The following is a 27073-nucleotide window of genomic DNA, read 5'->3' as shown; positions in this document are numbered from 1 at the left end:
TTAGATACCAGTATTTTTTAGCAGCATAGCTATTTGATAACTTGGGTGTATCATTCTGCGAACCACAATACTTCTATATCTGTTACTAGCGGCTACGCCCCTAGAGGCCTCTAGTGGCACTTTAAATGTTTTTTTTTAAATAATACGATACCTATCTACATATGTTGCGTTCAAGGAATCAAGACTCTCAAATATTTTTTAAAAATTGTGATTTCTCTTGGGAGGGTGGTGGTACCCTCCCCCAAAATAGTTATAAACCTTCCCGGGACATATGAGAAACCATCACCACCCCTGATCATGAAGGAACGTATTGACTGATAGCTAAGGAATATAACAGCAACCCAAATTTATGAAAAAATTCCCCTGTCAGTATCCAGCGGGTTCATATCGGAATTAGACAAAGAGGGAATGTGCAACAGATAAAACTAACTTAAATAAAATTTCTGACCGAAATTTTTTTTTTTAAATTGATATTTAGAATGCGACCACTTAAAATGTACTTCATTAATAAAAAATAATATGCAAAGACGACATTCAAGTCATTTTTACTTATGATCTCAGTTTCTATTAGTGCTAGAGGGCTAAGTATTTTTGTGCATTTCCCCAGTTATATAATAAATTTCCGGCTATAAGTCAGTCAAAGTCATATTTCGCTTCCTTAACCTTTTACCAACGACCAGACATAAAATTGTATAGCTATTTGTCAATCATAGTAAAAAAATTATTGAATGAGAATGGTGGCTTCATGGTGATCCCAGGAAAGGCCGTGAGGAGTAGAATCAGGAACTTTTGTCCGTTTCAAAATATCTCATTCCTAGCCTTAGAAATGACTAAAAAACCACCATTTTTAAAGGTTTATTGAGAATTGTCCAATTTGTAGAGGTTTTTTGAGATTTTCTCAGGCTAGGAACGAGATATTTTGAAACGGCCAAAAGTTCCTGATTCTACTGCTCAATGCCTTTCCTGGGAGCACCATGAAGCCATAGTTCTGATTCAATAATTTTTCGACACCCATTTACAAATAGCTATACAATTGAACGTCTGGTCGTCAGCGGTTTTAAGACTTTGGATAAATTTTAAATCATCAAGAGGTGTATTATACTCATAAAAATCGTTTGCACATCCCCGCTTTGGTCTCAGAAAAAAAAATGTTCAAAATCGACCCACCCTAGTATCCACATATTTTATATCCATTCTTCGAATTAACTTGAACTTTAATGTTTTATTCTTACGAAGGAGATAAAAATATATTGTTCTGTCTGGCGCCTAATATGAAAACAGAGTGAGCAAGGGGATGTCTTCTTTATTTAACAACCCCCCACAGACTGAAAAGAGATTTCCCCTGATTTATTTAAACGCAAACGACAGAAAGAAAAAATATAAAGTAACATACAAAATCGCTTTAGAAATTTAATCTTTATATAAAAGTAACAGGATCTGAACTGATATCCTTTTCCTTTACAGTCTAGCTTCCCATGGGTCCTGGAAAGGTTATAGCTTTTTTGGGGAAGTTACCGCCTTAATCGCCCCTTTGGACAAAATCACCCCCCAAAAATGTTTGTTTTTAAAACTAAAAATTATCAATTATCTTACAATTATGATTGATGGAGATCAACCATTTATAACTTTCTTTTAGGCCCGAGCCTTATTTTAACAAGGATAATAACATCCATAAAAGCGAAGCTTTGAAACGGTAGAACAGACGAACATTAATTCTTGTAGAGTGTTTGAATATGCAAAATATAAATATAAAAGTTTTGACAAAATTATACGTATATTTGTTGCAAAACTTCTCAAATACTGAATACTGTTTAAGGACATACATTTTTAGGGCTTGATTATAGAGATGCTTCGATTATGAGATTGTAGTTTATTGTATTAAGAATCAGTACTCCAAAAATCATTTCAATCTTATTTTTATTTACATAAAAATTATTTGTTAAAAAAGTTAAAAATCAACATGTTTAAAATGGACGTACGAACATTCTGGTAACAATTATAGAGTTGCTACGCTTTTTAAATTTTACCTAACTACTACAGGAATCATCATGCAAAGTTTAAAATCGATAGGACAATTCTAACATGCCTAAATAAACGAAAAAAGCTATCCGTAACGGACGGACGGACCTACAATAATTATAGAAAAGCTTCGCTTTTAAAATATTATCAGGCTACAATTTTACATACCATTTATTGTCCATTGGTCAGTTTGATTGATTGATTAGCCTCCAGTGGACAGGTCTTCAGTTGTTGAATCTCTTGTTGTGCCCGTGTCAAAATTTAAAAACTTCGCGGCCATGATAGGCTGAGTCCAGAGGGATAAAACAGTAAGATTTGTCGGGTTCTGTGGGCATTTAAACAGATGAGATGTGGTGTGCGTGTGAATTCTACATTTAGGACATTTGTCGTCTGTGGTTTCACCTATTCTGTGTAGGTAGGAGTTGAGTAGTCTAGAGTATCCAGATCTTAATTGTGAGAGAAGTGATCTGGTAGCTCTGGGAAGGCTGGATTCTTCACTATTAACTTCTGGCGGGTTTCTTTTGAGAACTTTGTTTGGGGGATATTTGGCTATAATATTTTTGACCTCTGATGTGTGAATAGCCTTATATTTAGATTTCAAATTTTCTTTTTGAACAGGAAGGAGGTTTTTAATTGCTGGTCTGTAGAACTGTATTGAAGGTTTAATTTTTCTTTTTGGAAGAGGTTTAGAAGTCAACTTATTTCCTGGATGGTTGTTGATGTGGTTGGATAAAAGAAACTGGTTTGAGATCATTTTACAGTGATCTCTAATAGGAAGAATCTTAGACTCTCTGTGAAGGTGTTGTTCAGAGGCCATTCTGAGGTTGCCAGTTATAAGTCTCAGAGCCTGATTCTGGAGGGATTGAAGCTTCCCCCAGCTTGTATCTGAGATTATGGGGCTCCAGATGGGTGCGGCATATTCCATTATGCTTCTGCAGATGGTTTTGTAGGTCATGGATAGAGTGTCTTTATCCTGTCCCCAGGTGGATCCAGCAATAGACTTCATCAGGTTGATTTTGGTCTTTGCTTTATCAGCTACTGTTTGAACATGTTTGGCAAAACAGTACATGGTGTCAAATGTTACCCCCAGTAATTTAGGAGTATGTTCATGTGGAACTTGTACTTCTTTCATTTCAACAACTGGTTTAACCTTAAATTCTTTAATGTCAGTGGTAAACAGTGTCACTGTTGATTTAGTGGGTGAGACTTGGAGTTCCCTTTCTTCTAAGAATTTCATTACAGCTGGGACATAGTTGTTGATGGCATCAGATAATTTATCGATGGGGTTTCCTGTCGCATATATGCTTATGTCGTCAGCATATTGGATAATCTGAACATTCTTAGGAGGTGAGGGGAGGTGTCGTAGATAAAAGTTGAAAAGGATAGGCGATGTCACTGCCCCCTGTGGAACACCTGCCCTTACATTTCGAAAGCTAGATCTTGCATTTCTGAAATTCACCTGTGATTGCCGTCCTTTAAGGTAGCAGCAAAACCAGCGTTTCAGGTTTGAAGGAAGAGATGTTTCGTTCAGTCAGTCATACCTACTGGATTAAATTTAGGGGAAACTAACACTTTGCATTATGATATACTAATTTCATAGTTAACAAAATAAAACAACAAAATTAAAATATCAACAACTGATTTATAAGCTCCTTTCTAACCTAACAGAAAAAAATCCTTACTCTGAAATTAAATTATGAATACGCCTTTTTTATTTGTTTATTTGAGATCAAAGGGATTATATTTTAAAAAGATAACATTGTATTTTTTATTTTGTGTCATTACAATCGCAATGTTTCATTTACACAACACAATAAATATTTTTAGGGTTATTTGATGATGAGAATTAAATGAGAGTTTGTGGTGTAACTACGCTTAACGAGGGGTGGTCGACCCATACAAAATTTCAATTTTAGTTTTGAAATAGAAAAGCGGAAAAAATAGGAGGGGGGGGAGGGGTATTTTTTACAGAAACTAATTCTCTTGGGAGGTTAGAGGTCATCAAAATATTAAAAAACCTTTCCAGGACCCATGAGAAGCTTCGCTGTAAAGGAGAATCATATCGGGTTAGCTGTTGGCGAGATCCTTCGGTACAAATAACTAGCTAGACTCAAGGACATCATGTTACATCTATATAAGATATGCTATCGATTCCACACTTCTTTTTATTTATAACCTGTTAAACCCTGTTAAAATGAACAAAGTTTTTTATTGATTTAAAAATTGACTTAATTTTTCTCTAAACTACATTTCTACATACAATAAACAGTAACACTCTTATAATTTTGATAAAAGTAAATATGACATTCTTAGAATTCAAGGGATTATTATATTGGTACCCAAAAGTTTCGTTGGATGAAAAACTTTGGGTACTTTGATTAAATCTTGATTGGTTGGTACAAATCAGCAGTGTTCATACTTTTCCATCAATAATTTTAATCTTATCCCTGGAATATTTTTTCGGCTTACTATAGCTTTGATAAAAATACGCAAATATGAAAACAGCAATTGAAAAAAATCACTCTATAATAAAACATACAAGATAAAATGTCAGTTGGAAAGTTGAGAATTTTTTACTTCCATTCAAAAATAAAATATAAACCATTTTAATGAGAGAAGCTACTATAAAAGTTTTCTTGTCCGTTTGTCATTCCTTCTGTCTGTAATTAAGCATCCTACTTAGTTATGCAACAAATATACACTTTTGTTTTAACATTTATATTCTGCTTATTCAGTTTCGACACTCTACTAGTGTAAATGTTCGGGTGTCCTATAGTTGTTTCAGAAGTTAACTTTTATGAACGTTATCATCCTTGTAAAAAATTAATAAGTTAAAGAGAAAAGATATATATTCAACTTAGCTTTTTGACAAGAATATAAATTTGTTATCTTTTCAGCAAGGTCAAACTAACTGTAGTAATTATTCAGTGAAAGATGTGGGCGGCCACATTTTATTTTTTCTTGCTTTGCCTAGCACACTCAAGTTATGCACAAAAGGGTCATTATTTTTAGCTTATACCAACAACGAAATTTCCAAAATATCATGAAATTATTCCTGCATTATTTTTAAAACTATTGGAAAAAAACTAAATTTTTACTCCTTATATTTTTATTTTTTAAAGATACTAGAGAAATATAAGGAGAGAAAAATAGTCTAAAACCACACACAGACTTAAAACTTTCTCAAGATCTCTGTAAAGAAGAACCATAGAGTTAGTCAGCAGTTAGAGAAATTCTTCGCTACAGACAAACAAAGCTTAGTACTTTATGAAATCGGATAATCCTAACGATTTTAATATTTATGAATAAGGGTTTTGGGTTTGATTTGTGACTCCGGATAATGCATGTTAGACCACCTCTTTTCTTTGTCAAACATTCCTTGTTTTCTATAGATTAGAATCCCTTACTCTGGTTGTCTACCTGTCTTTACGTAACGCATGTTTTATTTTTCGATAAATTCGTGCTTCTTGTTTTTTTCAATAATTTCTTATAGATATTAGAGGATGGGACAATAGACGACTAAAGTAAATATAGTTAGACCACACTTCGTTCGAAGGTGCTTTGACTTTAGTGTCAGAACCTAAATTAGGACATAGTGCATTTCATTACCCTAGTTTAGGTAACTTCATTTCACTTTTCAATAAAATCTAAAATACTGCTGTTTTTGAGAAAATTAAATTTGAAAATTTCAAGTTCAATTTTCACCCACTAGGAGTTATCGCATAACCATGACAAGAAAAGCAAAGATAATTTATTTAAAATTTTGAACAAGTTTGCTTTTATAAAGTTCCTTATAAAACCACTCCTGAAGTGAGTTAATTTATGGCCATTTTTATCATTTGCTTTGCTAAGGTCACGGAAATTTAGCCTTAAATAAATCATATATAGAGAGGTTTTATGACAGACTTTATAAAAGCAAAGTTGTTAAAAATTTTAAATAAATAATCTTTGCTTTTCTTGTCATGATTATGTGGTATCTCCTAGTGGATGAAAATTGAACTTGAAATTTTAAAATCTAATTTTCTCAAAAACGGCTGCATTTTAGATTTTATTGAAAAGTAAAATGAAGTTACCTAACCTAAGGTTATGAAATGCACTATGTCCCAATTTAGGTTCAGACACTAAAGTCAAAGCACCTTCATACTCACTGCACTGTGAGACATGATGAGAAACAAATACTCCTTATGTAAATAAAAAATAATTGGAGGAAAATATTGGGTTAGCGTTACATTGCAAATTCAAATAAAGAGGAAGTATAAGACCCCAAAGTTTTTAAGCCTAAAAATACAAACAGACAGACTGATACTTTAGATTATACTAGCATTTACACCCTTATTTACACTGCAGGGACAGACTTCAATTTAAAAATAAAATAGCGTAAAACCATGAGTGGATCTATGTGAAGCTTACTTAGAATGCAGAACCCAATCAGTTCAGTGGTTATTGTGATCATAAGCTTCAGACAAAAGAACAATAGGATGTAGGATTGGCATTCTATTTTTCTGTAGTATAATCTATAATACAAAGTAGAATGATGTCTGTCCGTCCGTCTGTCTCTTAAGATCTCGGTAACCACTGAACCGATCGGATTCTACTCTTCAGGGAATATTCCTACTGGTCCTTTGGTGGTTTTAGGTTATTTTCTAGGGGGGTGGGACACCCCCAACCCCCCCAAAAATAAAAAATAACACCATTTTTTTTGTTTTTTTTGCAGAAGATTTCCTTGGTCCTTTTTTTATTTTTTGCAGAAGATTTCCTTGGTCCTTTTACGAATTTTGCCTAAATTTTTTTGATCACCTCTTGGGGCAAAGCCCCTAGAGGCTAGGGGCGAAGCCGCTATTTATAAAAAAAAATAGGACGACTAAAATAATGAACTTTCTCACAATAGTGTTGTTGCAAAAAGGGTCCCTGGTAGTGAGAGAAACAGATGGATGTGATTTTGAGCTGACCTGGCGAAACATTGCCCTCATATGCCATACCACTACGCAGCCAGCGGTCAAACTCGGCAAAGGAGATTTTATAGCAGAGGTACATTTAAATATTTTGAAAATTTACCTTAAAGGTTTATAACTTTGGTGGGATGTAACCACTACCCTCCCATGAGAAATCGCCGCTAGAAAAAAATTATTAGCAAGGCATCTCTTTAATCAAATCTTAAATTTGAAGTATGTTCTTTTACTGTATCCTGTATTTATGCAATTTTGCAACAAATTTATGTACAATTTCGTATAGACTTTCAAATTAATGTTCTGCTGAATAAGTTCTGACACAAGTGTTATTTTTAATTTTCCCTTCTTTCTGATTTTTGAGCTTCGCTTTTATGGATGTTGTCATCCTTTTGTTAGGACAAAATCAGAAAGAGAGGGGATAGTGGACTTTATTAACACAATTTATTGTCTATTGTCTCATCCTTTTAGATCCCTAGACAAATTCGACACTTATTTTGAGTCAGTATTTTTAGTTTTAGAAAAGTTAAAACCTGGCAAACATGCATGAAACTTATTCAGGATAATTTGGGGAATTTTGAGTTGAACGACACAGTCCATGAGACTCTTCCTCTCATTGATTATGCTATCATTGATGAAAATACTTTTGGATTCAGCAATCCTAACTATGGCATTGGTATCAATCTCAAGGTAAAATATTTTCTAGTAAGGCTTTCAAACCGATTAATATCCACTGGATTTGAACTGGTTTTCAGTCATACTGAAAAATCATGTATAGCATCGTCTTACAAACAATTTTCCACGAATATCAAATTAAAAAGTATAAAATTAATACCAGTTTTGTTAGCCAGGGACGGTTTTAATCTTATGAGTTTTCATTTTGATATCTGCGAAAAGCTGTCTACAATACGATGCCATAAATAAATACTATCGTATTTTAAATCAGTGCCGTATTTTTTAGGGTGGTGCGAGCCTTTTTTTTTAATTGTTGAAAAATTTGCTTTTTGCTTTATAGATAGGTGGAATATACACAAAACATATACACTTCCTAAATATTATAACCATAAGGAAAAAGGATAAGAGGATGAATACTCACCCCAATTTCATTGTAAAATATTACTTCCCCCCTACTAAAATAATTTGTCTGCTATTTATGTAAACCGTCCGCGGCTTTTTGCATCTTAATCATAACCTATTCTATATATGTAAAAAAAAAAAAAAAAAAATTTTATCTTATTAATTATTATTATTTTTCTGTAATTTATTATGTTTTAAAAAAAATTAAAGAAAATATTTAAAATACAATTTGATTTAGAATCTTAAAAAACAAACAGCCGCGGACGGTCTTAGTGCAGCAGAAAAGTATGTTTCGCCTAGTTTAAAAATAGGAGGGTTCACCTTTTATGATCAAAAATTTATTTTTTTTCAAATTAGCCTAAATGTAATATTTAAATCTAATTAACATGATAAAACTTTTAAATGTTTACTAATAAAAAATTAATAGTTTAGCTCTCAGCCACCAGGTTCGCTAGTTGTCTACTTCAAAGACATACATTAAAACTAAGGCTAAATATTAAATAAAAAATTTCATAACTGAATAATCTAAATAAGTGAATAATCTGTAATGCTATCTGTGTTCTTTCTCAGACAATACTCGTTTTTACAATATTTTTAACATTTTTAAGTGATGTTATTTACCCCTCAGGGTTTGGCCCTTTAGTGACAAAAATCCAAAACAAGAAAAATACAGGCAAAATAAAAATTGATGAACGCTTTGATATTCTAGTTCTATATTCAAAGCTAGATGGCACTGAAAAACTGATTATTATAATTTACAATCAAATGTTCATATAAATTTGTAAAAACGTTTATTTATTAAAAAATATAAGTTAGATAGACTGCAATATAAATCTTATAAGCTGATAATGAGTGTTATGATTAAAGTCAGTAGCAAAGTCATGAAAAATTAATAATGATAATTTTATATTCTTTCATTAGGTTTCATCAGAATGGATGATAATTCAAAATATTTCTATATCATCCCTTAAAAATTAGATTTATGCTTCAAACAGCATCTATAATTGTCTTGAAATTATATCTAATTTTAAGATATCCCCATTTTGAAAAGTGGTGGAATAACATTAAAAATTCAGCGCGGCAATTGCTCAATATAGGCCTCTAGGCCCACTGCCTATTTTAGTCCTTCAAATACCTCGATTTCTCTCTTTTATTATTTTCTCTATGATTATAACTCACAAACAAAATATAATTTTTTCATATTTATTCAGACATTTCAAATGGTTTCGAGCATGTTTGCTCTCTTCAGATGCAGGGAGTAAGGGAGGGGACAATGGATCGAATATTCAATTTTTTGGAGTCTCAAAGGGAATGTGCAAGAATATAGCAGTTTCTGACTGAGTTTGGGTACTAGCGCATGAAATGCCGCTACTCGCTGTGTTAGTTTTGATATAGCAGGCGGAGAGTAGTTTAAATATAAAAGTTAAGAATACACGGCCCCCCTCCCATACTCTATTTCAATCCCCTCTCCCCCAACTCCCTTTTTTTAAAGCAGTCAATAGGGAAAGGGAGGTTTGGGCAAGGGGCAAGGGAAATAAACAGGATAAAGAGGGACAGACAGGCGAGTTCCAGGAAGAGTTTCCTAGTAATTAATTACAGAATGGTTATGTCAGTCTATACTGGTAATCTAGATTTCAAATGATTGCTTTTTTTTCTTGAAACTTTTTTCTTAGTTTATTGTTTATAAAATTTAATTAACAAACCCTTTACAATTTCCTCCAAATTTTCTGGATTAATCTGGATTTCATAGCCTTTCTTTGAAAACTCTTAAATTTAATTAATTGCCCATTGTCCCCTCTCTTACTCCCTGCTTGAGATGACAATGTACAATATCTTAAATATTATACATACATTATATGTTATACTAACTTGTGATTTGTTATTTCTTTTGCGAAACATACAGCGCGTTGTTAAAAATATAAGATGCAAAAGTGTGACTTATTCATTATTATAAACTAAAGGCTATATCCTTTCTGTTTGCAGGTATTCCAGGATAATGACCTGGGCCTGTTTGAGATCCAGCTGGAGCATCCACCAGAATATGAGGGAGCCATGGTCGATGTTAACAGGCAGGATGAAAGGATGGAATTGAAAATTTAATAATGACAATAATAGCTAACAGTATAGAAATGCTTTTGTCATCCTACATCCTATCATATAAAGTAGTAAGTTTTTTTGTCTGAAGCTTAAGATCTCAATAACTACTGGACTAATTGGGTTCTCTATTTCAAGTAATCTTCACATAGGTTCTGTGATGGTTCTAGGCTATTTCGTTTTCAGATTTAAGTCTTGGTTTTAAGCTATAGCACCTTTTTGTTCCTTTGATTACTAAGCCCCTAGATGCTAGGGGCGTAACCGCTAGTATAATATTAAGTAGTATGTTTTTTTTGTCTGAAGCCAAAAATCAAAAAGTATGAGAGGAATAGAATTTGAATTGGGAATAATTATATGCTATTTAACCAATATCATACATGTTAATGGATATTGTGACATGGGATTTTTTGTTCTTAATACAGGTTGCTAATTTAGGCCATGTATAATGTATATTGGTCATTACGTTCCTCCATGGTCAGGGGAGTGAATAGGGGAGAGTCATAAGGATAGGATTATGGGAGGGGGGGGGGGGTATAGTTATATTAGCCAGCTGGGAGAAACCTTTTATCAGGGTATGCAAGAATCTCTCACAATATCCACGTATTCTATATCCATTTATTACTGAGGGAAATAATCAGTCAGGGAGATGGCAGTTAGTCAGGGAGAAAGACTCTTACAGAAATGCATCAAAAATATTAAAAATAGTCAAAAACCATCCTTATCCCATTGCTTATCAGAATCTGGCTGAGCATAGTAGCAGAGGAGAATGAGTATGTGTACGGGGGAGGGGAGCAGTACACCTACCTGAACCTGCGGGGACGCAACTATCCCATCTGGGTTAGGGAACAGGGAGTGGGACGTAATAAGTCATCCACTCTCACACAGCTTATGGATGCTTTTAGTAAAGGAACTTTATCAATCTTTTGCAAAAAAAAATTGCGTACACAAAGTTATAAATAATCAAGGACAATTATCCCCAGATGTGTAGCGCATAATCGATTGATTTAAAAAGGAAACACAGAAAGAAAATAAGGGATTGCCCTGCATGGTTAAGGAATTAGCCCCGCAGGGGCTAGAAATAGGAGAATAGCTACTGTGAAAAATACGAAGAAATGCCCCTTCAGGAGCGTTGCCACAAAAGGGACTACACCCGAAAATAATTTTTGGCAGGTTTTTAAAATAAATTATTAAAAATCCTTTATTATGAAGCTATTTTTTGACAGTCAAATGCTCTTTTTAGAATTAAGAACACTTTTTTTCCATTTCTTGAAAGTTATACATAAACAGTATAAGAGTGTACCTTATAATGTAATCTACAATAATCACCTTACCTCGTATTCTGATTGTAAACTGATTGATATTGTTGGTAAGGTGGTGGAGATTATCACACAACCTATTGGCCTCAACCATCTTTTATCAGTTCCAGAAAATACTATTTTGAGGTAATATCAAATATTTAGAAATTAATATATTACTATATATCTAATTACAGAAATAATTGGTTTATGTTTCGTTGGAGTCTCTTTTTCGGGAGGGGTAATTTTTTTCTAGGGGCGATTTCTCCTGATAGGGTGGTGGTACCCTCCCCCAAAATAGTTATAAACCTTCACGGGACTTATGAGAAGCTACCCTGTTAAGGAGAACCCGATCGGTTCAGCGGTAAGCGAGATCCTTCGGTACAAACACACAAACACACAGACAAACACACAGACATCCTGTTACTTTAGTATAAGGATTTGTTAGTTATATAATTTTATGAAGGGAAATGTATATATATCGTTCCTTTTTTATTTCTGTTAAATATTATATCCTAGAAATTGTTTTGCCTCTACGTACAAAGAATATTTAAAAAATAAAAGACAGAAATACCAAAACTAGGCGCAATTAACAAAAAATACTAAGTGTTGGTTGTCTGAATTAATCGGGAGAAATAGTTATGCAGGATCTTCTAAAAAAAGACTTATTAGAGCAGGGGCGTCCAAGCTTTTTTTTTGGGGGGGGGTAAAAAATTTTAGGGGGGGGGGGTAATTCGTGTTTGGGGGGGGTAAAATGGCGCGCGAAGCGCGCCGAAATTTTTTTTTACCCCCCCCAAAATTTTTACCCCGGGGGTAAAATTTGATTGGGGGGGGTAATTACCCCCCCTAAAGTCTGTTGGGGGGGGGGGTAAATACTCCCCCCAAATCTGTTGGGGGGGGGGGTAATTACCCCCCCCAAACTAATTTACCCCGGGGGTAAAATTTTTGGGGGGGGTAATTTAATTATGTAAAAAAAGCACCTACCTAATCTATTAAGTTAATAAGTACTATCTTATAACATAAAGTAGTAAGTAAGGTTTATTTGACTATAGCTTCAGATTTCATTACTTTTAATACTGATTTCTCCTTTTTAGGAAAGCTTCACATAGATCCCATGATGGTTCCACACTATTATAGGTCAATCCTTTGAGTGGTTTTAGGCAATTTTTCTCCTCCCTTTTTACCCTTTAGAAAACACGAGTTCTTAGATGCTAAGGGCGCCACTACTATTCAAATATATAATAGTATCTCATTCTTTAGAACATAAAAATACAATAATTAAATCACTAACTAATGAACCAATATGATTTTACTTTAAAGTGAAGCGTCTTATAGGTCCTGGTAAGTGTTATAACTAGTTTTGAGACACCCTGACATCCTCCCAAAAGAAATCGCCTATAGAAATTCTTTTTCATTATTTAATGAAATATTTAATTTAGTTAGGTATCTATTTTATGGAATCTTCAGTGCTTTACAATTACATCATAGATCCCCGGGATGGTTTTAGCCCTTATAAAGGCCCAAGCAAATAAAACATGATCAAACTATTAAATTTTTTGTTATCATGGTTAAGAACTGTTTTAACTGGTTGGACAGTAAAATTTTTTTTTGAAGAACATTCAATTTTGGGGGGGGTAAATACCCCCCCCCAAAAAAATTTTTTAAAGAACATTTATTTTGGGGGGGGGTAATTACCCCCCCCCAAAATGGTTTGGGGGGGGTAAATACCCCCCCAAAAATCGTTGGGGGTGCCTACGGCACCCCCAAGGTAGGGGTAATTTTTTTTGGGGGGGGTATTGTTCACAAAATTTTGGGGGTGCCAAATGGCCCATTACCCCCCCCCTTGGACGCCTATGTATTAGAGTTATTAACTTTTACTATAACATATGCATAAATTGTTATTATTCTTAGTCTTCCTTCCCGACCTATTCTGAGCTGGACTTCAGCAAGGGTGACCGACACGTCCTGTACTGGCACATGTCCAGTCCACAGTCAGATCAACCTGGCGGGGTCTGTACATCCTGCAGGATATCATTCCTGGTCAAGGATACTCTCATGGATATTGTTACCTCTGTTAGCCCAGGAAAAGCTAGACTTTAAAAATAATCTAAACAATAAACTGTAATTGTATTATTGATATTTAATTATTTTATACTTACAGCTGCGCTCCTAGCATTTAAGAGCTCTCTATTTGAAGAGAAAAGAAAAATTTCCTAAAACCATCCAAAGGATTAAATGTAATGTTAAACCTTTAACCATTTCGGAACCTATGTGAAGCTCTCCTAAAATCTGTACAGTATTTATTAAAATCATAAGATTCAACATTAATTACATTAGATTTAGGCATGCAAAGTATTAGATAAGATTTTATTTTCTTACAATAATCTTTCACTGTTTCCATGATTTTATGTGTACCATAGAGTAATACTCAAGGTTCTCAAGGGATAAGACAATGGCCAATAAATGAATGATTGTACATTCCCAATGATAATTCACAAAATTTTGAACACTCAACCTAATTAAACAACCAGTCAAAATCCAACCAAGTTCCAAACGTTATTGATCCAACTAATACAAAAAAGTTATTATATTCTTTGGGGACTAGTGTAATAAACAGCCCATTGTCCCCTCTCTCTTTAATGAATTACCTAAATCGTTAATATAGAAAAAATATTACAAGTCTATAATTTATGGCAGGTCAACCAGAGCTGCCAGATTGGGTGTACAACGGAGCCATCCTTGGGGTGCAGGGAGGCACAGACACCATGCTCAACTACCTGGATGAATCTGAGGCACAGGGAGTCAGAGTTTCTGCCATGTGGATTCAGGAATTATCCTTATGTGAAAATTACATCCTGATACAGGTCTAAAATAAAAGGGTAAAGGTAGCAAAAACTTTTTAAATGTTCAGAAATTTGAATGTGAGAGGGAACAAAAATTCATATAATTTTCATTTTTCTACACTAAAATGCCATTAAAAGCAAAGTTGTCTTACTCGTATAGAAACTTAAGGACTAAATATAGGATTGGTCTGGAAAAATCACCACAGAATTTGGTACCCGTGTATTCTGGAACTGGGCATGGAACAGCACCTGGTACCCACGACTCAACGAGACCATTCAATACCTGGAGGACAAGAGGAATGTGAAGGTGACTGCCTATATTACTGCTCATCTTAACACAGATGGAGATGTGTATGAATCTGCTGAGAATGAAGATTTCTGGCTGTATACTGATGATGGTTCAAGGCTCCTTCAAGATTTTGGAGAATTTGATGTGGCAACTGTTGATATCATCACTCCTGCTCCAGATTGTAATTGCATTAACCTGGCAAGGGATTGGTACAAGCAGCTTATGAAGACAAACCTCATTGACTTCGGTTTTGCCGGTTGGATGGCAGATTTTGGAGAGTATACTCCAATAACAGCCAGATCTGGGTTCTCTGAGAGATGGTGGCGTCAAGAACATGGAGAAATATTGCATCAAATATATTCACAGGAATGGGCCAGGCTGAACAGAGAGGTTGTAGAAGAATCTGGAAAGTTGGGCGAGATTATGTATTGGATGCGCAGTGGTGGCCTGGGCTCCAAGAACAGCCAGGTCATGAGCTGGGCTGGGGATCAAACTGTTGACTGGACTAAATCTGATGGCCTACCTTCCTCAATTATTTCAGCATTATCACTGTCTTTATCAGGCATGGGATTAACTCACAGTGATATTGGAGGTTATACCACTGTTGGTCAGCTGGGTGTAACACGTGATAAAGAATTGCTCTTGCGTTGGGCAGAGTACGCGGTATTTACACCAGTCATGCGCACGCATGAAGGAAATCAGCCGGAGGTTAATCATCAATTCTACACTGATAAAGATACTCTTCAACAGTTTGGACGTCTAACGCAAATCTATACAGCTCTTTCTAATTACACCAAAGAAGCTGTGAAACAAAATACAGAACTTCACATTCCAGTTATGCGACCCATGTTTTTAATGTTTGAAAACGACCCAGAGACATACAGAACTGAGTATCAGTACATGTTTGGTGATGACCTACTTGTTGCTCCAGTACTTGAGCCTGGCGTGGAGGAATGGACGGTGTATCTGCCTGTTAGCGAGGACAAGTGGATCCATCTCTGGGGGCAGTTTGAATTTTCTGACGGTTTTGTCAACATTCCAGCAGAGTTGGGAAATCCTCCAGTATTTTTCAGAAAATCTTCGAAATGGGCGGATTTGTTCTACAGTATTTCTAACAGTTATTCTATTTATTAATTTATAGAAAGTTATTTACAATTATTATGTATATTAAAATTAGATTATTTATAGCTAATAAACATTAGTTTGTTGATACGAAAGAATTTTTATTGCTTTCACAACAAGAAATAGCAATTTTATTAACTTTGTAATTTACTAAAATTTATTTAGGTTTATTATTTAAATTCTTCTGAAGTAGTAAATACCTTTATTTTATTGTAACCTAACAATTTATTTGAAAAATTGATTTAAATTTGCAGGTTGAATTGAAAAATTAAACTGAAAATGAATGAACTGAAAACATTTTTTTGAAAAATATCAATATAAGCTTAGGCCTTATATTTAATTTTATATTCAATGTTTTAAAATCTTCTTTTGTTTTTGACTTTTCCTTAAACCATAATAATTACTGAGCCAAATATATTAATTTCTGCATACTGTAATTGTCATTAACAAAGGAAAAAATGTAGATATTCCCAACAAGCTGGTAATTATATTATTATAAAAAACTTGTTGGCAAAATAGTTATTTTACAGATGAAATATTTCATCTTTGCATTTGCAATTCTAATTAGTAGTGAGTTTTGAATATCTTGTAGTGATAAAAAAGTTGTATAGAAACACAGTGAGGGAATCTAAGCTCTGTTTGAATAAGAAAACAACATTTGATTAATTATATTTCATAAACAAGATTTGATTTTGTTAACAGTTTTTTGTTGTTGTTTTTATTTGGTTGACTGATTATTCAGTCTATTTCAAATTATTGTCTCTTAATAATAGGATGAAAATCATACATCCAAACAATTTGAAACAAATACTTACCAAATACAACTGGATAAGCAGGAATTATAAAAAAATTTAATCAGTAGCGAAGCTATTATATAAGCCATATAATTTTTTGGTCTGTCTCAACGGTATTTTTGTTTAGTCTATAATTGATCATAAAAGGTCTTACATTGAATACTATAGTGTAGAGGGGTGTCAACACCCTCCTTAAAATTGAAATTGGTAAGGTCTATCTTCCCCCTTTTTTACCTCATAATGATTACTCAATCCCGGGTAAATTGCTGAGTGCACGCCACTGCCTATATCCTAAAAAAATCTAACTTTTTTTTGTATTTTATAATTATGATGACATCCTGACATGTCAGGGATCTAAAGGGATACGACAATGGCCGATAAATTGATGCACATGATACAATGATGATTCACAAAATTACCCCTTCTGTAGATGAAAATTGGTAGTTGAAACGTTTGGACACTCAACTGAATGAAACAACCAATCAAAATTCAATGAAATTCCCCAAGCAAAAGAAATCGTTATTATTATAAAACTTTGGGGACTAGTATAATAAACAACCCAATGTACCCTCCCTTCCTGACAACCGGATTAGTAACAAAGCATTTTAAAACGATGATCCTTGATGTAAAATAAAAAATTGATGATAATTAAAAACTATGTTAAAGAAAACAAAAAAGCAATAAGTATTTTAAAAAAGGTTTTTAAATAAAGTAGCTACAGACAGACAGTCACCTATAGAGTAGCTTTAGTCAGGGATCTAAAGGGTTAAGACGATTGCCAATAAATTGATGTACATCCCAATGATGCCACAAAATTATCCCTTCTGTGAATTACAATTAGTGGTTGAAACGTTTGGACACTCAATTTAATAAACCAACCAATCAAAATTCAGTAGAAATCCCAAAAGTCGATAAGCCAACAAATAAAAAAATGTTATTGTAAAACTTTGGGGACTAATGCAATAAACAGACCATTGTACCCCCTCTCTCTCTCTAAGCTTTGGTATCAATTTGATTTGTAATTAAACTTATCAGTATTACCCTGAACAAAACTAATAAATGATGCTCTGATATAACTTTATTTAATATATAATTTATACATAAAATATTTACAGTTTTTATCAAAGTGTCTGATTTAATATTGTTTGACTATTTTATATTGGACTAGAAAAGGGTAAATATTCTGTTAAACAAAATAAGATTTTAGACAGTTTTGGCATTCTTAGGATCACGTTATATTATTGTTTAATGTTTATAATGTCGATGTAAATTCTAGGCAAATTATCTTTTCTAGTGACTTGACGATAGTATGTCAATTATGACCACTTCAATCAAATGACATGCAGAGTGTAGACGTAAATCATTTAATTTGTATGTCCACAAAATTATTAAGTAAAAAGTAATTGAAGTCGACTATTAGTCTACAAATTGTTTTCAGAATAAATTTCCCTATCCTTGACTAGTGGGGATTTATTTCCGCAAATGCATTGCATCACAACCGCAAATAGATTATTAAAACAGCACAAGGAACCCCTTCCTTTTTAAAATATAAATCGGCACTTCAGAGTTTTTTTGCTATTGCTATGTAATGTGAACCCAATGCGAATGTTACGATATGCGGAAATGACTGCCCACCCAGTCTTGACTATATATATGGTTGCAGATAAAACGCAGGATCTCGCGGTCATACGCAATACGAGATGGGTAGCGTAATTTTAATACCTCAATTTTCACGTTTTATAGGATGGTGTAGGACCCTTCCAAGAGTTTCATAAAGAGATTGGGCATTTGTCATATAACGCGGAAAGATATTAAAATTGAGTCACCGTCCTCGTATTGCGCACGACCGCGAAATCTTGCATTTTCTGTGCGTCCATCTTGACTATATTTGAAAGAACACAGGATTGTTTATATACTAGACTAGAATTAAAAAGGGATAGGACAATGACCGATAATTTTTGTTTCAATCCAGCCTGTTTATTTTGATGATATTGATCAGTGTATCTGTCATTGTCATTTCCCTCCCGGAGAATTATTCAGAATATAAATTTATTTTGACTAGATATTAAATTTCAAATAATCTACATGCATTAAGAATTTTGAATCATTTCAGGAATAAAATGAAATGTGCATATATGTTTTCAATAAACTTTTAATTCAGTGTACAGCCAAACGGCTGACCGCACTTCCTTGTTTCATGTTTCATTTTACGCGCATTTTCTTAAGCCGTGCGATTTTTGACCAATCTATGTTATTTGCAATAAAAATCCTCTAAAGTAGTTAAAAAATACATTATTAAAATTTCCGAATTCAAAATTCTGCTGAAGAAAAGCAAACAACGATATTAATATATAAAAAATTAAAGTTTTTGTTTAATTATATAATTTTTAAAAAGTAAACAAAGATAAGTAAACAAGAATCTTAAATTGAACTTTTTTTCTTTGTTGTCATTAAATATTCTTTTTATTTAACTGAGCAATGATTTTACTAAAAATACTTGAATTCTCTTCTAATAACTTTTTTTATGATTCACTATGTTCTTAATTTATTTTTAATGTGTTTTTTCATGTTATTTTTGCCTGAAAATACGTTATTTTTCAATTATCTGACAATTTAAGTTTATCTTATAACTTTTTTTGTATTTTGTTTTAAAAATTGCAGTGCAAATTTAAGTCACTATAGTTAAAAAATATATCTTTTGAAGTAAATCAGCAATTATTCGTATTATTTAAAATCTTCGACATTTGGATCGGATGATTAATCTATCTTCCCTGGCTTTCTGTATCTGGAAAATTGGAGTAGAAGCAAGGGTTGTAGATTAATTTTAATCAACATAATCCTCTCCATCTATTATATTTTCCATAATCATATTTTCTCATGTACGAATAATTTCTGTAGTTTTAAGGATATGAATTTTGGGTGGGACAACCTCGTAGATATCCTCCTCCCTCTCCCTCTGTCCCCTGGAGGCAATGTAGCTGTGCATGGTCTTGCTCTCGTCAATGTGCGCCAGCGACACGGCCTCTTCGTTCTCTCCACCTCCAACTTTGCCATCGCGTTTTCTTAACAATATTATGTTGAAATAAATATAAAAAAATAATGGCTTTGTCCCACAAAATGCTTTCATGAGCACAAATAAAATTAAATTAAAGGGAAGGGGGTTTATGTTTATCTTTTAATTTATGTCTGGGTAGATTAGGTTATATTGGGTAAATTGGAGCCCCGCAGATTTAGGATATGGACGGTATAGGCCACGCAGGATTAAAACCCAAAAACTTCATGCATTCATTAAAAAATATACCAATTTTTGGTGCTTTAGGCAGTGCACTCATTTAAATTAACAATTTCAATAATAATTTAGAAACTAACAAGGACAATTATGTCTGCAACTGAAAATCATTATCAACAACATTCCTAGAGAAGTGAATCATATAATCTTCATCATTGCTTCTATCAAGAGCAGAATCTGAAGCTGAACTTCCTCCGCTGTCACTGCTGTTCTTCCGCACAACTGATGAATCCGGAGATTTTTTACTGTTATATTCCCCGCCAGAATCAGTACTGCCGATGCCGGCATCACTTGGTGTTTCTGAACCGCCTTTGCCGCCTTTACTCTCGCAGGTTTGCAGCAAGAATTGGTTCATTAAGGTTTCTTTAGCCATTGTCTCGCGGTCCAGACTCTCATAAGCTTCAAATAGCTGGCGTGGCAGCTGACTAAGATGATGATTAAACCTGGCAGCTTGCATCAGCTGTTCGTTAACTTTAGCAGCTTGCAACGCATTCAATTCTGACCAATCACCATTCAGAGTTTTGCGACGAGTTGGCCGTTTGCTGTTTGAGGCCTGTGATTGGTCAGAGTATGTTCTGAATGCTCGGGGGTGGGGCACTACGGGGATGAGGCTGGGACTACCGCTGCCAGGATAGTACGGGTAGTACAACATCTGGAAAGCCTTCGGCACAGGCAGCAATCTAAAAAATAACATTTTAAAAAGATGTTAACCAACTGACAAATTTATTTAGTAGGGGGAAAAGGGTTGTAAATAAATAACCGACACGGTAAATTCCCTTTTTTGGTTGCAGTACAGCACAACCGTCCTTGTTAAAATGTTATACCTGGGAAGTTGGTGATTACTGGCGACCTTATCCAGCCTGAGAGCGGTCAACCTGCCATCGCTCTGAGCTCTTCGTTCCCCCTTGCTACGTCCAGAGGAATATTCTTCTTTACCTCTGGAACCACAGAATATAAACAAATACTCCAAAACGAGGATAATTTTATCTAATATTTATAGGTTTTTTTTAAGGTATAAAGTAGTTGGATGTATGCAAGTTCTGTCCAATATTTTTATGAATCCGTGTAGTAGTAATGTTCCCAGAAGGTTATAAGCTATTTTGCTTATTTTGAAAAACAAATCTTTAGGATTTTTTTTTTTTTTTTTTGGGGGGGGGGGGGTGTGGGTGGCAAATATTTATTACTAGAGTTGGCTCGATATAATTATCTCCCTATTGGCTAGTTTTCTATATGCATATCTATTTCTCAATAAATCTATTTTCCTCACCCGGCATTACTATCTAAAAGAAAGTAAATATTTAATAATTTAAATGATTTTTAAAAGATTTTTTTAAATTATATTTTTTTCTTTACATTACCATCACCAAAGGGTTAATGATGATGATTACAATTTTAGTTTAATATTTGAACACACAAAATGTCGCCACAATCGAATTCTTTTAAAACATAGTTTTCTTAAATTTATCATATTATAAATTTAAATTTTCTTTTTTATGATTAGAAATTAAATACATCAATATAAGGTAAATAGCAACATGAAATGAAAAAAATGAATTTATTTTTAATAAAGTAAAATAATGGGTCTTATTGTTCTGGGCAATGAGAGTTTATTATGGATTATTGGAGCACTATGAGTTTTAATCATATATTCCTTGGAAAACTTGAGCTCGTTTATAGACATTTATTTCCTATATAGATCTGACATGGATCTTGAAGCAATTAAGCAGGCCGTTTTGTACATGTTAAAAATTGGAAGATTTCATTAAATAAAAGTAATCGCAAATATACTTAGTAAATAATCAAATTTTTAAAGAAGGGGGGCGTTGATTTGGTCTTAATTAAAATATGGCTATTAAAGTGACTTTATATTTATATTAAACTCCACACTTCTGTGTTTGTGTGTGTAGGCGCCGAGACACGTAAAACACATGCAAATGTTGTTAATTTTATGTAAAAGTTTATCATCTGTTCCTGCGACGACTGTCTCTTTGGTTCATACTGTCAGATCTAATAAAACAAATATTAATTAGTTACTCAGTAAGCTAAGTTTTTCTATGATAAGAGTCGGTCCGTCCATACGTCCGTAACAATATTTTTAGAATTGTCTTTTTAACTCGACACAATGCGTCCTGTTTTCCCTTACCTTCCCCACCCATCCCTAGAGCAAGTTATTATAATAAATTTTGAATTAGAGAAATATACAATAATTAAATAACCTTTTTACAACAAATAAAAGAATTTTGTACAATTTTTGATGATAAGATATTCTATAAAAAGATATTTTTATTTACTTTTGGATTTTAAAATAGAAAGATTACTATAATTTTAGTTAACATATTAAAAACCAATGATAGGATCAGAATATTTACAAATAGATATATAGCTAATATAGATTTTTTTACTTTATTTCTTTTAAACACAAGAAAATTTTATATGTGTTGCCTAGGTATTGAGCTTTTACTTCATAAATGTCAATGTTCGTTTGTCTGTCTAACTTGTTGAGCTTCGCTTCAATGGATTTTGTTTTTACATGTTTTTTTATCTCTTTAAAGCAATATTGAAAACAAACAAATTTTGTTTGGATTCACTAAAAGAAAAAACTGATTTTGACATGATTTCAATAAAATCCTGATTTCCACAAAATGAATGAATTTAGGCTTATGAAAAAATACATGTTTAATATTAAATAGTAATTAACCTAATTTTGTAATTTTTACTGAGGTGGATTCTTATTAAATAAGGGTTATTGAAACGGCTACTGTAGCCAGATAAAGAAATTTTATTTTGTAAAAATTTATCAATTTTGACGAAAAGTTTTCTAAATTATGTACATGTTACTAACTTGATATTTTATAAATTTTTTGGGGATTTTCAATATTACTTTGGCAGATCTAAAAAAATAATATTGTGATATAGTGACCATAGCCGATTCATCGATGATTTATTTATTTAAGAATCCACCTCTGGTTGTTTTCTGGGTGTGGGAGCAAGTGTGTGCATGATTTGCAAGATATATTTTTGCGGTGGGCTGGAGGTGTGAACTTTGCCTACGCCCACCCCCCCCCCAAAAAAAAAGTCCAAAAGAAAACCAAGAGCCAGGTTTCACTTAAAATAGTTTCAGTCGTTTTAAGGATTTTTAGTATTAACTTTGGTTCTATCATTTGTTGGGTTAAAACTTTGGGTAGTTTTATTAATTTTTGGTTGTTTGTTATGCATTCAATATGCATTTTCTTATCCATAAAGATATCTGGATTTAAAAATCGCAACATTGCTCAAGTTTTGTATGTTTCGCACACCCCTCAATTTGCTAAATTAAAGTACTTAATAATTGGGACTTCATTTAATTTAGAAATTCCTTGAAAAAATCAAATATTATTTAAACAACATGTTTTTTGGATTTACTGTAATCAATTAGGCGTTCAAAATGTTGTGCTAAGAAAGGAAAGATTCAATAGCAAAAGTAAAAAACAAGCAAAAAACATTAATTAACCCACCCCCACACGGAACCCACACTAAAATCATTAAGAAAACAAGATTAGTTTTTATGAAAACTTATGCCTTTTGAAATAAAAAATGTGTAAATGTTTATAATTTTTTTGATACAAACGAACAAAAAACCCGACACCGACGCAAAATTCCAACATATTATCTGGTTTTGGGCTTGGAATAGACACATGTCGAAAAAATTTAATTGGGGCACTATTTTATTCTGTCGATTTGCGATGTAAAAATTGTCTTGGATAAGACATACAGACGCACACAGACAAACTTTTTTAGACTATTGTTTTTGGAAGTCAATGTGGCCATACAAATGAGAAGAAAGCAGTATTTTTAAAAAAAAAATTTATGGTAAAGGTATATGCTTTTTTTCAACAAAACCTCCACAAAAAAACTTTTAAAAAATATTTTGTAGTAGAACCGATAGACTGACAGATTAAGTTAGTCAAATACTTGATGTTCTTTGGTATCTCATTCTCCAAAAATAAATAAAAACGTCTATCATACAAAAACAGCCAAGAAAATTAGATTTCCCGAGGATAGAAAAAAACGAACTGACGGAAACAGGGACGTCCAAATATAAAAGCTTGGACGTCCTTGGACGAACACTCACCTTGTTGTTTCTGAGTCGTGTATACATGTACACAATAGCTCAGCTGATCTCATATATTCTTTATATCTTGGGTCCATTTTCAGGGAAATGTTGTCACTAAACACAAAAATCATTACTTGTAAATTTTAATTTAATCAGAAGAGCGTTTAATTTTAAGGCTAGGAATTGGCTAAATTTTCTTGAAAAAAACAAAAGCTTTATTTTCGGTTCCAGTTATAATTATGTTTTCGCGGCAGGTTAGCATAATAATGCAGCAGTCAGCGGCTTATGATTGTCAAAAAAATAATAGTGATTGGCTGGTCTTACGACTGATTTGTGTTAAAGCTGAATAAAGGACCATAAGATAACTGTGCAAGGTAATAAGTTGCGCTTGTTTTGGGTTAAGGCATTCCCCTTACTCTAAATAGGGGGAATGCCCTTCATAACTGATATAGAAGCAGTAGTAGCCTTTTCAAAGTCTTTAGTTATTACACGAGGGGGCCAAGATTCGAACCTATCACTTTCCCGACAATTGAAGGGCGCATTAAGAAACAGTCGCGGGTTAAAGAACAGTTGCATGATTTTAAGCCCTGTCCATTTACTTCATAATGAAAACTACAATATGTCAAGATATATTGTAATTTGTCACAAAGGTCGATTGGTTGGTCAGTTTGTCACCTGATTCTACTGAACTCTCTGTCCTGACTTTGTGCAGAGCCACTGCGACCTTCTCCCTCCTCTCTTCTTCTCTCGGTTGAACCGTGTCTATAAAAGCAAGATTTATTGAGTAGCTGCGATAACAATTATTCGAAGGGTAGGGACTATTTTGCGATTTCTAAATAATATTTATTATTTTAAATTATTTATTACTAGAGACTATTTATATTTTAAAAGAAAATAATGTTGGAGGGGGGGGGGGGGGGAATTATCTCGGTAGGATGATGGTACTCTCCCCATACTTATCATCCTTCCCAGATTCTATGCGAAGACAGATCCACAGACACAGATCCTATTACAGATTCACTTTGTTGATAACATTTACATAATTATGGTATTAGAACCTAATATACAAAATAAACAGACCTTCATTCTCAATAATGATTATTTTAATATGGAAAAATTTAACAGCAACATGAAAAATATCTCCATTGAAAAGACGTAAAAAAGTTTGTATAACCATTCATATTATAAAATAATATAATAATCTTTAAATGTTATTTTCTTTAGAAAAAAATGGATCAAAACGCACGTCAACAGGGAGGGAGAGGCCTAGGTTGATTAGGTTGTAAAAACAACAGCAGTGTCTAAACTCTTCCACCAATAAATTTTAATCTTTAGAAGGTTTAAATTTGTTATTGTAATTGGGGGTATAAAATATACATTAATAGAATACAAGTCAAATAAAGGAATTTGCTAGAGATAGAGAGAGAAAACCGAATTTAGAGCAGCATAACAGACAGAAGGATAGACTGACACAAAACTCATAGAATAGTTTTGCTACTAAACATATTAATAAACCTTTAACCCCTGATAAAAAAAGGATTATTATTGAATTATTTAAAAATAGTTGAAACCTTGTGAGTTGATCTGGTTTTTCTTCCATCCTGGAACTAGCTTTTATTCTGGAATCTGCTGATCTGGCCTAAATTTAAATATTTTTTTTTGTTATAAGTAATTAAGGTCTCCGTCTTTAGTCGAGCCGAGCGAGGCCTCAAATTCAAACCCGTTGGATGGTTTTACATTTTTTTTTGAAAAAAGGGATTGTTATAATAAGTCTGGTTTAGACTTCCAGCTGATTTTTAAAATTGTAAAAGGTTGGTTTCGCTTATGCGTACTGAAGGCTGGCGCTCGACTGCTGCCGAGGCTTGATATTAATTTTGTCAAGTTAGAATAGTTTTTTTGTGATTAATTATTCCATTAAATTGATTTGAAACGTAGATTGAAGTTTCAAGATATATGTATATGATGAAAAAGTATTCATTTTATGTCTTAATTTTTCTTTGTTTCTTTTTTCTCATTTGCAAAGCTTCGCTTTTTAAGATGTTGTTGTCGTTCTTGTTAATCATATTTTGATAACATTTATGGTAACATTTATGAAAAGAGAGAACGTATTATACAAAAAAATTATTCTAGAATTTCGAATGAATTGGCCTATTTTTTATATTTAGCAGAATAAATTAATGCTAAAAATACTTATTTTCATCAAATTAAATGATCATATTCGTGTCCTAGATATAATTTAAACTGATCTATATTAGTTATTTAGTTCTGTTATTTTACATTTAAATCTATCTTTAAAAATTGTTAAATTGTATTTTTGGAATAAATTAAACAGCATACGGTCACAGAACAAAAAGAAGATATTTAACCTGCTGTCTTAATTCCGCCACAGGGCTATTGGACACTCTCCTAAACCCTGCAGGGCTGCCGTTTGCTGAGCTGTTATTATGGAACCTTCCACTTGCAGGGCTGCCCTGCTGGAACCTGATGCCTGCAGGGCTACTGGGTTGGAACCTGCCACTTCCAGGACTTTCTGGATGGAATCGTCTTGCTGCCGGGCTGCCAGATTGAAACCTGCTACCAAGCGGTGTATTCATTCAATTATAAAATTTTAAGAAAAATATAGATTTTTGGCAACCTCAGTCAAATTGACGTTAATTAAAACATAATAATTTTGTATCAAAAAAAGAAAAAAGTATATTTCTTAAAGGTGAAAACGGGCTTTTTATTCATGATTATAGAGCTTCTACTCTCATCAAATTATACAAAAAATGTCAAAAATAGAAGAAACCTTTATTTCAAGCCTATTTTTACGATCAGAGAAGTCCGTTACGGACGGAAGCTTCGATTTATAAAGGAAGTCTTAGGATATTATAAAAAAAATAAAAAAAATATGAAAAACCCTTTCCTGCCACCGACACGATCTTGCAGCCGTCCGGGGCTGCCGGTCACACTGCTGTTCTCTGTCCGCCTAGGGCTGCCGTTCTGATAATGTCTCGGGCTACTTGACCTAACCCTGGCCGGACTGTCATGGGGTGGTCTTGACTCTGATCTACTCTTGGTTGGTCCTGCAGAGCTTGTATGGTGGATATGTTGGTGTGACTGGTGAGAGGGGTTGGCGTGCGGATTTTTAAATGCGTTTTGTTGACTTCCCTACAATAAAAAAACAAAAGATTTATTAGTATATGTAGATGTCTATTCAGAAAGACTTTTAG

At 33.4% G+C, this 27073-nt stretch overlaps 3 protein-coding genes across 3 annotated transcripts in view; 1 reads left to right on the top strand and 2 right to left on the bottom strand.

The window, feature by feature from the left end:
• Positions 1–4883: 4883 nt before the first annotated feature.
• LOC145313708 (sulfoquinovosidase-like) lies at positions 4884–19182 on the top strand. The gene is made up of 9 exons (XM_080153258.1): positions 4884–5017; positions 6908–7047; positions 7527–7655; positions 10026–10111; positions 10874–11044; positions 11509–11578; positions 13343–13515; positions 14130–14261; positions 14458–19182. Exons 1-9 carry the CDS (start codon positions 4954–4956, stop codon positions 15695–15697), a joined length of 2205 nt encoding a protein of 734 aa, XP_080009384.1. The 5' UTR covers positions 4884–4953; the 3' UTR covers positions 15698–19182.
• On the bottom strand, positions 15191–26458 carry LOC145313709 (uncharacterized). The gene is made up of 7 exons (XM_080153259.1): positions 26228–26458; positions 25433–25500; positions 24537–24623; positions 23880–23975; positions 21743–21775; positions 20593–20709; positions 15191–20448 (listed from the first exon to the last, which is right to left on the bottom strand). Exons 1-7 carry the CDS (start codon positions 26453–26455, stop codon positions 19857–19859), a joined length of 1221 nt encoding a protein of 406 aa, XP_080009385.1. The 5' UTR covers positions 26456–26458; the 3' UTR covers positions 15191–19856.
• Positions 26459–26635: 177 nt separating this feature from the next.
• LOC145314804 (uncharacterized) overlaps positions 26636–27073 on the bottom strand; it is a 72244-nt gene continuing 71806 nt past the window's right edge. The window contains exon 17 of the mRNA XM_080154884.1: positions 26636–27011. Within this exon, the coding sequence (XP_080011010.1) occupies positions 26730–27011 (282 nt within the window). The 3' untranslated portion in view covers positions 26636–26729. The remainder of the gene's footprint in view (positions 27012–27073) is intronic.

Source organism: Acartia tonsa, chromosome 3 (assembly GCF_053477335.1).
Source record: "Acartia tonsa isolate MP-2025a chromosome 3, ASM5347733v1, whole genome shotgun sequence".
Taxonomy (NCBI): Eukaryota; Metazoa; Arthropoda; class Copepoda; order Calanoida; family Acartiidae; genus Acartia; species Acartia tonsa.
This window is presented reverse-complemented; position numbering and strand designations above follow the sequence as displayed.